Here is a 12679-nt window from a genome sequence, read left to right on the forward strand (position 1 = left end):
CATTTAGGTTTTAGTCCTGGGACTAAAAAAAATATTAATAGATATTTATAGATGTATATCTACCCTTTTAAAAAAATAATTGCTTTTATATTCTCTTTCCAATTCCATCTCTCCATCTCCATAATGACACACATTCTATAATGAACAACCAGAGTCATTAAGAAGAGTGATTTCAAATATTTCCTTTTTAAGATGTCCTTTTTGACATGTGGGAGCTCATACCAATGACAATAAAGTCAATGATTTCACTTGTTCCAGACACTTACCACCCCACACAATTTTAAATGCAGGTATGTCCTACAATGTCTAGTTTCTTTGCATCAAAAATCTCAAGTTACACAGAATTTAAATATCTGGAAAGGAAATCTAGTTTTTTTTTTTTTTTCCTATGAAACCCATTAACATTTTAGACGAGGAGAAATGCAAAACGATGCAGAGCAAAGGGAGATCATTATGTAAACATTGAGCCATGACTTGAAAAATGTCAGCAACTCTGTTAGAAGACAGAGTGGAAGAGAAAAGCAGACTTAAAAAAATGTGCCCTTCTGAGCAGATCACACCAATTATATTTGAGCACAGGTCTCAATACTATTACTTTTAAAATATCACATAGTAATAATATCTGTAAACACAACTTGCTTGGATTTTCATTTGTCTTTGGAAGTAGTTCATAAAAAATGCATTGTACACAATAGTTCTCAGGATTTAAAAATATGAATTCAACATCCATTTTGTTAATTTAGGTTTTGTTATGTTAATGATGTAACAATTCTAGCACAGGTAGAAAAAAGCCTTGAAATAAACAGGGAGCAAGAGTAATCTCTTAGTTATATAAATCAGATTTTTAAATATAATACAATTTTAGCATAATATACTCTTTTGTCTTCTAGTTCTCATACCATTAAGAAAGAACATTTTCATAAACAATACTTTGACTCAAATTCTCTTTAAGATTTCATGTGAATATCTTTCTAATTTCCTAGTTTCTGTAATAGTTTCCATCCATTTGACTTCTTGAGAAAACTATAGGGGTCATTAGATTTTTTTCAAATATTCTAAAAGTAAAGATTTCTGAATATTGCTACTTAATTTATTTTGCTAAATTTAAATGAATAGTCTGAACTTCCAAGAAATGATTTGATCTGATTACAAATTTATTTTACACACAGTCAGTAACCATCCCAGTTTTACATGAGCTCTACTTTCTTAGTGGACTATCTTAAGAGTAAAAACTCAATAAATATATTACCTGAATATAATTTATTGTTGAATGATGTAATTGGTCTGTTTCTTATGGCACTGGTAAAATAAATTCATTTTATTTACATAACAATTGATATAATCCACCAATTTATGGTTCTCAGTCTTTTTTTTTTTTAAGATTTTATTTATTTATTCATGAGAGAGACACACACACAGAGAGGCAGAGACACAGGCAGAGGGAGAAGCAGGCCCCACGCAGGGAGCCCATTGTGGGACTCGATCTCGGGTCTCCAGGATCACACCCTGGGCGGAAGGCAGCACCAAACCTCGGAGTCACCAGGGTTGCCTCATGGTTCTCAGACTTTGAATTCTACTTATTTAATTATCAGAATAGCCAGCTGGAGTGTAATGCAATATCTGTGTATGAATTTATTTTTAATAAAGCAATTCAACACAAAAGCAAAACAAAATAAAAACTTAATTCTAATGTAAACTCATCTGAAACCATCCAGTTATCCTTAATGACTGTCCAACATATAGCTACCACACATTGCAAGCATGGAATTTCCATCTATTGAAGAAATTGATTATATTTTTAAAATATTGGATGAGGAGAATACTTTTATTTTAAAAATACATAAATAAATGACTTAATCATTCTGAACCTTAGTTGTTTCAACTATGAAACTGCAATAGTTACAATACCTGTAATTTATGGAATTGTCGTTAAGGTCATATAAAATCATATGTAAAAGGTAGTTCTAAACTTCAGATTCATGATCAATAGTTGGGTGTTACTTTACCTGGTAAATTGCAATTATTTAATAAGTACTCAGCCACAGTGTTTGGTCACTTTTTTCTTCCCAAATACTTACTGGTATAGACAAGTTGAAAACCTTCATCTGTCCCTTCAGAATCAGAATTAAATTCTAGCCAGAGCTGATTTGAAGTACTGCTAAGTGTCAATCCTCGCATAGATGCACCAGTAAATGCACCTAATAGATGAGTCGTTTTATCTTTTCCATCATAAATCTGCAAAATATTATTAAAAATGTAAACGTGCCAATAATAACCAATTCAAATCATGTGTTTGTATTTATGAAAAAAGGAAATTATCATACTCCTCCTAAATCAGATCACTCATGTCCCCCAAGGACAATTACTGTATTAATTCCTATATATATCAAGACAAGAAAGTTAGAATCCGCATGGATAATTTTCAAATTCCAAGCTAAGTATACCATAAGTACTCATATCATACAACTTTTGATCTTATAAAAATAATGCTTTTTTATGACAGGTGTTAAAAATTGAAAATATCTACAAATAGCTGATTTTCAAGGTTAGTTGGTATTTTTCTGAAACCTGCTTTAGGGGGTCAAATACTTGTTTTTCTAATAACATAATTAAAAATTAAATAATTAGAAAAAATTAATATAAACATACTTGCTTCTTTCGCAACTTCTATAATTCATCTACTTCCTTTAACTTAACCATTTTCAACATGTAAAAAATATTAAATGAGTAACAAATGTTTTTAAAAACTAATTTAACAAGACAAAAATATACAAAACAAAATTTATAAGCTCTCAAACATCCCTGTGTTATTCTCATTCTTCTGAGGTATAACTTCTCATTATATTCTAATTTGCTTTTCTTTTATCAGTCATTATAGACATCTCTCCAAGTCAGTAGATACAAATCCTGCCTTTTGAGAGCTGTGCAATATTTCACACAGTTACATTACCACAACTATCATTCCCATATTAATGATTTTGAGTTTTTTGTTACTAAGAGAAATACTGAAATAAATACCTTTTACATATAACTCACCTTTTTTTAATAATACTCGTATTTTCATAAGAAAGTTTTCAATATATGGGATTTTTGAGCTAACATGTTCATATGTAGCCAGATCATTCCCAAAAAGTGTATAGAAATTAAATGGAAGATTTACCAAACATTTCCTGATACCATCTTTTTGCCCTTAAGGCATGTACTTTCAATGGGATACTTATTCCCCACTCCCCCAAGGCAGTGAAAATTGGTTCTTGCATGTGATAAAGTCTTATATTACACTAATTAGTCTTTTATTAATTAATAATAATTATTATAAATAATTATTTATTATTAATTACAACGATTAGTAGTGCTACAAGATTACGCTATCTGACCAATTTTATCCATAGTATTTAGTTTTATAGGGTTGGGAGCTCATTAGGTGAGTGATAATGAATAGAAAAAGTTGAGAAATGCTGCCCAAAAGTTATTTATCTCCTGCATGAAACTGCATTACTTCTAACCTGGTGTTAGTGTCAAAATTATATTGTTGAACTCCTAATCCAGTGACCTTGCCATTGCATCAGTGATCCCCAAAAGTGGGATTCATCATGTCCATGTCATATAAGAGAAAGCAGTTACATGGTACACAATGGAACTTTCCATTATTATTATATTAACCTGCATGGTAGACTTTCTTTGGGCTAAATTTTTGGGTTCAATTTGATAATCCACATAGAAATTTTTTATAATTAACAAATGAAAATTCATGCACAATTTTTATGTATTTCTTCTTTTTTCCATTTATCTTTATCAGGTTTTAGTAATCAATTTATGTTAACTTCATAAAACAGACTGGGAAAATCTCACTATATTTCTTTTTTTTTTTTTTTTTTTTTTTTATGATAGTCATACAGAGAGAGAGAGAGGCAGAGACACAGGCAGAGGGAGAAGCAGGCTCCATGCACCGGGAGCCTGATGTGGGATTCGATCCCGGGTCTCCAGGATTGCGCTCTGGGCCAAAGGCAGGCGCCAAACCGCTGCGCCACCCAGGGATCCCTCTCACTATATTTCTAATATCTGGATTATCCAAATAAAATGAGACTTTTTATTTATAGGCTTAAGATTTTTTCAATTCAAGAAAATATCTTTGGGTTTTCATTTTTTAAATACTTCTTGTCTAGTTTATCCTTTTATTTTCTACCTAGAATGTCTATTATCTTGTATTGTTTTTAAACCTGTATTGTGATACTCCTATATTTTCTCTTCTCATCTGTCTTTCCCACTGTAGTATAAAAAACTCTTCTATTGGATCTTCCACAGGAATAATTAGAGTTTCAGCAGTGACTAATCTCTTTTTAGGGCTTCTAGCAAAATCTTAAATTTTAAAATCATTGATCAAGTTCTAGAAAGTCTCTCCTCTCTCTTTCTCTTCACACTCTAATTGCATTATCTTAAGATTTACACAAAAGTTTAAATTAATTTTCAAATTTCTCTTAGTACTTCCACAGTTGAATTTAATGCATACCCCCTGTTCTATGCATTTAATTTGGTCTTTCTTCCCTCCAATTACTGAATTCCCCTTAAATATGTATCTATGTACCCTTAGATATTTACAGGATTATATTTATTATTGATATAGGATTTAAGTGTTATCAAGACTACAGATAAAATTTTATTTAACATGCTGTGAAAATATAACTTGTACTCAAGGCCCTTGGGGTCCTCTTTGAACCACATTACCCTATGCCTTTCCTTTTTTTTTTTTTTTTAATTTTTTTTTTTATTTTTTTTTTTATGATAGTCACATCAGAGAGAGAGAGAGAGAGAGGCAGAGACACAGGCAGAGGGAGAAGCAGGCAGGCTCCATGCACCGGGAGCCCGACGTGGGATTCGATCCCAGGTCTCCAGGATCGCGCCCTGGGCCAAAGGCAGGTGCTAAACCGCTGTACCACCCAGGGATCCCCCCTATGCCTTTTCTGAAAGTAATTCTGAAGTCTCTATTACCAGGACCTTCTGCTCTTTCCCTTTGTGATTGAGGGAATCAGCAGCTTCCTATGTGCCTACAGGCTCCACTAGTTTATTTATCGTATTAGGACAGAGAGGGAGTAGAAATAGAGGGGTGGGCAGATTTGAGGGCTAAACTCAAGCCAACATGGTCATGGAATTCCTAAAAGAAAACATTTTACTATTCTCCTTTCTTTGAAAAGTCTTTCTGTCAACTAAAACACAACAACAAGAACAACAAGAACAACAAAAGTAGGTTGACTGTTTAAGAGGATTTGCACTAGGTAGAGAGCTCCTTGGACAAACTTCCTAATATTATAGGGAGAACCTTGAGTCGCACTGATGGCACTTACCAGACAAATAAGTTTCTGTTTTAGTTATCAGCAAGAAGTTATTTATCTTCAACAAAGCTGAACCAAATGTTGAGGTTTGTTAGCTCGGGAATTTTATTGTTTAATTACAAGAGTCAACTTTCTATTTCTTAAGAATAGTAATGGTAAAAACCAGTAGTAATTCAGAGACAAGGCAACACTTGCTAGAAAACAGACTTTTCTGTTTGTGAGTTTCAAATGTTCATTATTCTCAGAAGCTGCTTCTGAACACGTTTATTTTATAACTCTACATATGACATAGTTCATAATTTCTAAGTTGAGAGCTATACACTTACAACCAAATCATTTAACTTGCAGATCCAGTGGCTCTTATTTGTGGCTAATACTGCCTAGGTAATGCCAAAGAATATTTTCCTTTTATTTTCCTTACTTTTCACCAGCACATAATTTCATTCTTATGTTATATAAATCATTGTTTCTTGGATTCAACTAGTTTTCTGCTTTTATATGTGGATAAACTTCATTTGTCAAAAATAGCCAAATAAATAATTAATTGATGCAAATGAGTAAACAGAAATTGGTTCTTGAATTCTCTTTCTAATTTTTTTTAAAAGTCTCTCCTAATGTTTTTCTTAAATTTTCAATGGTAATAAAAGAAAAGTTGAATCATAAGTGAAACCCTCACTTTACACTTGAAAATCATTTGTATATAACTTAATGTTTAGAAAGTACCAAAATTCAACTGACTTAGTTCTATGCACTGGATTAGGTACTGGGAATACAATTGGAAAAAAGAAAGACATCATTCTTAACCTGAAGGAGATTTAAAGAATATTGTTTGTCCCAAGAGAAACATTTATATTATTTTTTAAGCTAGAAGAATACTTTTTTCTTTAAAAAAAAAAAAAAACTGTCTTTAAGATATCATTTGAAAACTAATCATTGAAAGAAAAAGCATTAAAAAAAGAAAAAGCATTAAAAGGGCTGATACTATATATATATATATATATATATATATATATATATATATATATATAAAATCTTAAGCCCAGCAAAGAGGATCTAATTCAGCACCCACACTCAATAACTACAGCTTATTTAACAATGTAAAGTCAAAAGGCAGAAAACAAATAACACAGAAATACCACTATCATCATAAAAGTAAAATGAAGTGTGATAATTCAACTATGAATTTTTAGAAGCTTGTATAAAGTTATTAAATCAAGATGAAAAGCAAGTTTTGATTAGCAAGACTTCAAAGGGAGAGTTTTATAGTAATGATCAAGCCAATGCTATTTAATTTGTTTTTTTTTTTTTTTTTTTTTTTTTTTTTTGCTATTTAATTTGTGAATAAAATCCTTCAAATGTATTCAAGGACGTATGGAAGCATAATGGCAACAAGAAATGACAAAGCAATGTAGTCAAAGGCAAATTACTTTGGAAGTAGATATGGATGCAAGTACATAAATAAGAAAATACAACCATCAAAATGTACATTTCATTTAAAAGCAAATGTACACGGACATTAGGTGGCTCAGTCGGTTAAACATCTGCCTTTGGCTCAGGTCATGATCTTGGAGTCCTGGTATCAAGTCCAGCATCAGGCTCCTGGCTCACTGGGGAGTCTGCTTCTTCCTCTCCTTCTCCTCTTCCCTCCATGCTACCTCTCTCTCTCTCTCTCTCTCTCTCTCTCTCTCTTTCAAATAGATGAATACAATCTTTTTTAAAAAGAATAAATTTATAGTACAGAGTGATTATACTAGGTCTTACCCATAGAACTTTTATTTGAGATCATTACTTTTCATATTTCTGTTCTGATTAAAGTCAGGATCTTTAAGTATGCTTTTATTTGGAGCTCTTTTCTTTTTTTCAGTTTATTATTATTATTTTCAGCACAGGTCTTATATCCATTTGTTTTCCAAAATTTACAAATCTAAAAAAGAATACAGTAACTGAATCTTTATTATATTTTTTTGTGTTAGAAATGAGAGGATTCTGGTATTCCCCGCCGAAATATTCTGTTACTTAGCACCTAATTCAGATACTGAAGACTCACTTTAACGTCAAATTTAGAATTTCAGGTTTATTTAACAATTAATATCATGAAAGCCATTGAGGGCTTTTGTAACATTAATGAAACTCTGATGAGGCTCACATTCGTCAAATGGTTGTCATTAACCTGGTAATCTTATAATAGAACAGACTAGAACTTAATGTTGCCGTGTTTCAGTTATCAAACCTTTGATAATGGATCAGGGCCTGAAATTAATTTTGTTGTACAGACCCTCCTAGATCTGGAAGGTCAAATCCTGTTATAATGAACTGCTTATCAACACTCAAAACTGTGGGTTTTGTTTATAATAAATGCATGATTAGAAGGCATATTCTCAGTCATTCCTCTAATGAATTAGCAAGTCAGATGTTATCTGAAACCAAGAACAAAAAGTACATAGAAAATAAAGTCAAAAGAGAAAAATCATATACGTACATATCCATAATCATACACACCTGCAAATTATTCCTGTTCATGGATATTAGAATTTTCATTTCTGCTGCTTGTTTTATAAATTGATTTGGAAATTTAAATAAATAATTTTTCAAATAAGGTGAGTGAAATGTCAAAGTTTGAATTAAAAAAATTGTTTTACAATGCCTTATCAAAAAGGACAATGTTCCAAACTTTATGCTCTCTGAAATAAAATGAAACAGAACAACAGAGAACTTTTGTTCATACTAAAATATTTATGTCTTTGAAATAATTGTGTAATGCGTACTCAATTATAAGAGCTAATATATTTTAGTGAAGGAGTTTGAGACATGATGCAGAGTGAGCTTTTCAGGAGTTTAAGCTCTGATAATATAACAGAGTTGAAGTTCCAATTCTACCTTTAAAGCTGTATGGCCTGTCACAAATCATTTCACTCCTGTTATCCTCAGTATGGGAAAGAATGAAGGATTTTATGCGGCCTAATATAGCACTCATAACAAATAAATATTTAGAGAGTGTTTTTGAAGGAAGAGATAATAAAGGATTACCAGTGAACAAGCAAAGCTGGCAGATATGTGTGGTGGACCTATGAGATCTCCAGTATGCTAGGAAATGTTTAACAACCAGCTTTCAAACAAATAGAATTAGTGGATGTATATACACACACATTTAAAAAAAAAACTTTTATTTTTTTATTTACATAAAGAGAGGTTGGAAAACTTTTTCTGAAAAAGAATTAGAAGATATTTTAGACTCTTTGGGGGATAATATCTCTGTCATAACTACTCAATACTGCCACTGTAGTACAAAATCAGGTACAGATAATATGTAAATAAATGAACATGAATTCTCTTAGTAAAATTTTATTTATAGAGATAGGTGTCAAGACCAGTTTGGCCCATAGAGTGTTTGGGAATCCCTGCTTGCAACTTACAAACAGCAAAAAAATATACAATAGTCATTACTTACAAACAGCAAAAAAATATACAATATCATTACTGCATATTCCATAGAGCTAATTGATTCTTATAGTATAGTTTCAGTGTTTTTTTTTTTTTTTGCCAAATTTTTGTGTCTGCAACTTATAATTGCAACTGACAAACAAGAGTGGTTCCTAAATGAATATTGCTTGATTTTTTTATGTTAACAAGATCAAAGTAAAGCAAAGTTAAAATAATGTTATATTAGAAAATCATATCTGTAAATGACGGGAGCAACTTCTTGGCTAAATTGAGTATTAGTCTTTAATTCTAGAAAATAAATACTCTCTAAAAAATAAATATTCTCAATATTTTTGTGTTATTCACAACAGAATGGCTACAGACACAATCCATTCTTAAACTCAAGTATAGATGATAAGTAAAGCAATAGATCAAGTCAAGATCTGTAGTGTTCGTCATTTTCTGCAGTGTGATTTCTCCTTAGTATTGCTGATATCAAGCTATCAATGTGACATCTCTGTATGCAGAGCTGGGAAAGGATGGACATTCTGCACAGTATTTCCACCATAGAGATATAATATACATAAATCATCTAAAAATATAGTAATAATAAAAGTAACAAAATAATCAGGAAATTAAAAGTTGTATTTGTTACCTTTGTTTTTAATATAACTTAATTATAATTGTAATATAATTTAATTTATTTTTTAATAGTGGCTATGTTTAACAACCAGTTCACAAAATTACTAACAATTTACCAGTAGGTTCTCACAAGAAGTATTCCAAAGACTAGCACATTGGTTAGGAAATATGCTTGAAAATAATACATCTTAAAAAAAAAAACATTTTAATAACTTCTTGATCATACTGCTAAAAGAATGGTATTAGTGTTACTAATCAAATCCTTCAACTATCTAGTTTCTCATAAATGTGACAATTCTCTTAACTCTTTCTTTCAGACTCTCAAAACCAGTATTAAGTTATTTTACTGACTCTTCTCCATTATCATCCATTCTGTTTACATTTTGCATAAGATATAGGTCTTTAAACTACACAATACTGAGTGTGGTCAAAAGATTGTCTTGAATTTTGTCCCTGCTACATTCCCTTATCTAAACATAGTGCTTAATCTTTTTCTGAAAAGAAAAACAAACATTACAACAACAAAACAGAGATAATATTTCTGATTGCTATTCAGCTTTTGTCTTATTAGGCTGACAAGGCCAATTACTCATTGTTCCTTGTTTAGAGTGTTCATATAATAAATACCTCCTATAAATTTTAATTGAAATAACTAATTAAATTACACATTTTGAGTGAGGTTTTAGAAGTTTAGTATTCTTGCCCATTGAAAGGAACAACACCAAGGGAAGTTATATTCATAATTCCCAAACCTGGTGGTTATCAGAGAATCTGGAGAGCTTCATAAAAATCCACAGTTCCAGGTACAGACCAAATAAAACAAGTTGTCCCCAGATCTGCTGAATCACAAAATCTGGTAGTGGTGCCAGGAATAAACTACCTAGTGGAGTCAAATGATTAGCTACATTTGATATCAACTTTATTAGTGTGGTTGTATAAAAATAAAGTAGTTTATAGAAAGAGGAGAGAGGGAGAAAGAATGGATAGGTAACTGAGCAGGCATCAACCTGGATGGTGAGCTCTTAGAAAGTGTGTGTGTGTGTGTGTGTGTGTGTGTGGCTATAGATAAAGTTAATACACACCCATGCTTTTATTATTGCTGTTTTAGTTTCAGTCAGCTCTTAAATTCTCTCAGTCAAGGGGCAGAGGGTCCTACTGTAGACATTTGTTTTACCTATTTCCTAGTCTGAATGGAGGAAGAGCTGACTGCACTAGACAACATTACACCTAGTGTAATGTTGGAAAATGCTGAGATAAGGATGGGCTCTTATGGAATGGTTTGCAGTGAGGCAAATGACCCTGAGCTCCTTAGACTTGGAAAATGAATCTTCTGTCCTTTGGAGAGCACATCTCTCTACTTGGGAATATCTAACTGTGCCTGTGTCAGTAGGTATTTTTGAACTAGTGGTCCATTAGATTAATAGAAAGAATAAGACAATATACAAGCATCTTACATCTTAAACTGGTGGAGAAATCATGAAGAAAGATTTAGAGGTTAAAGTCCATCCCCAACTGTCTCTATACAGTGGCTTGCTGAAGTTATTTTGAAATAATAATTCAGAATAAACCCCAGGGAAGATTATCAGCAACAGGGGGTGTTTCTATTGTAATATTTAGTACATAATATTTTCAACTTTGGGAAACGTGTCTTTATTCTGGGAAAGTTACAAATATCTTAATTGTTGGGGATATACATTTCCATCCTGTTGCTCATGAAAGAAAAATCCTTATTTATTTAAAAATCATTTTTTAAAGGGCCCTGAATTGAATTTTTCTGCCTTTCTTCGTCTCTCACCATCCCATGCACTCAACCATTCTCAGGGTAACACAGGCAACAAGTGAATGTTACCTTACTCCAAGGAAGCAGGAGATTAGTCAGAAATCACTCTGAGGAACACATTAGGGCTATTTTTCTATTTTTAAAAAGATTATTTATTTATTTATTTACTTATTTGAGAGAGAGTGAGGGAGAGAGAGAGAGAATGAGAGGGAGAAGGGTTAGTGGGAGAAGCAGACTCCCTGCTGGTGGGAAGCCCAATGTGGGCTCGGACTTGAGACTCTAGGATCATGACCTGAGCAGAAGGCAGATGCTTAACTGACTGAAACACTCAGGTGCTCCTACAGCTATTTTTCTAAAGGCATCATCTCCTATCTCAAATGAATTTTCCAACTAATAGACATCACTCGGCATGGAAAAGTAATAGATACTTTTCAGGCATCACAGAGAGTAAAGAAATATTTTAGGAAGAATGGTGGTGGTGTGGGGAAGCACTTCTTTACTATTAACTGATAACCATATGTTTATTATTGTTGTGCCATACAGGTTAGTAGCTAGTCTGTATCTTGATATATTTTTCCCCATACATAGCCTGAGAAAAGAATAAGCATTGGTTCACTTCTATGTTTAGGCATCCCATTAATCTTAATGCTGACTCTAAGTCAGCAAATAAAACTTATTTTAACAAGAAAACCCAAACAATGATCTGTAGGTTAAAGAGATTATAAAGTGAATTTCTGTTGCCTGTTGGGGGAAAGTGCAAAAAACAGGAATGGTCCTAAATTAACAATAATATTGTTTACATTTAGGGAAATTTCCCACGTCTATACAAACCCCAAAGCACACACTCCTGTGTTAGAGAACCATCAATTATCATCAAAATTATATTCTTTTCAAGAGAAAAAAATAACCAACACTCTTAAAATCACTGCTAAGCAAGGATCCTCTACCCTTGCCAATCTGAGATGTCACATTTTTTTTTAAGATTGTGAAAACAGAATTATGTTGAATTTCTTACCAGGTAAGGAAATCTTGATGAGTAGGGAAATTTATGCAATCATCTTAAAAATATATAAATTTGATGTTTACAGAAGGATTTATTTTTATTCTACTTCTTCATATAAATTATATTTACTAAAACACTTTGCAAAATATGAATCAGCAAGTATGGAAATATTTATTTTCCTAAAATTGTATCTATTAAAAAGGTGGGACCTTTGCCTATTTCAACTTTTTAGAATAAGTTTACAAATTCTACTCCAAATGTTTATTAATCATCTTAATATTTGAAAAGATTTATTGATTTATTGATTTTAGAGCGAGAGAACGTGAGAAGAAGGGGCAGAGGGAAAGAGAGAGAGAATCTCAAGCAGACCACACTCTGAGCATGATGTCTGATGATGGGGAGTTAGATCTCATGACCCTGAGATCATGGCCTGAGCTGAAACCAAGAGTCATATGCTTAACCGGCTGTGCCACCCAGGTGCTCCACTAAACATTTATTATTAAC

At 32.2% G+C, this 12679-nt stretch overlaps 1 protein-coding gene across 2 annotated transcripts in view; it reads right to left on the reverse strand.

Moving 5' to 3' along the window:
* The window catches only part of CSMD3 (CUB and Sushi multiple domains 3), a 1311859-nt gene that overhangs the window by 310797 nt on the left and 988383 nt on the right, over positions 1–12679 (reverse strand). For both annotated transcript variants that reach the window (XM_038555367.1, XM_038555366.1), the window contains one exon: positions 2079–2235. In XM_038555367.1, coding sequence (XP_038411295.1) covers positions 2079–2235 — 157 coding nt within the window. The remainder of the gene's footprint in view (positions 1–2078; positions 2236–12679) is intronic.

The sequence above is a fragment of the Canis lupus genome, chromosome 13, assembly GCF_011100685.1.
Source record: "Canis lupus familiaris isolate Mischka breed German Shepherd chromosome 13, alternate assembly UU_Cfam_GSD_1.0, whole genome shotgun sequence".
In the NCBI taxonomy this organism is placed as follows: Eukaryota; Metazoa; Chordata; class Mammalia; order Carnivora; family Canidae; genus Canis; species Canis lupus.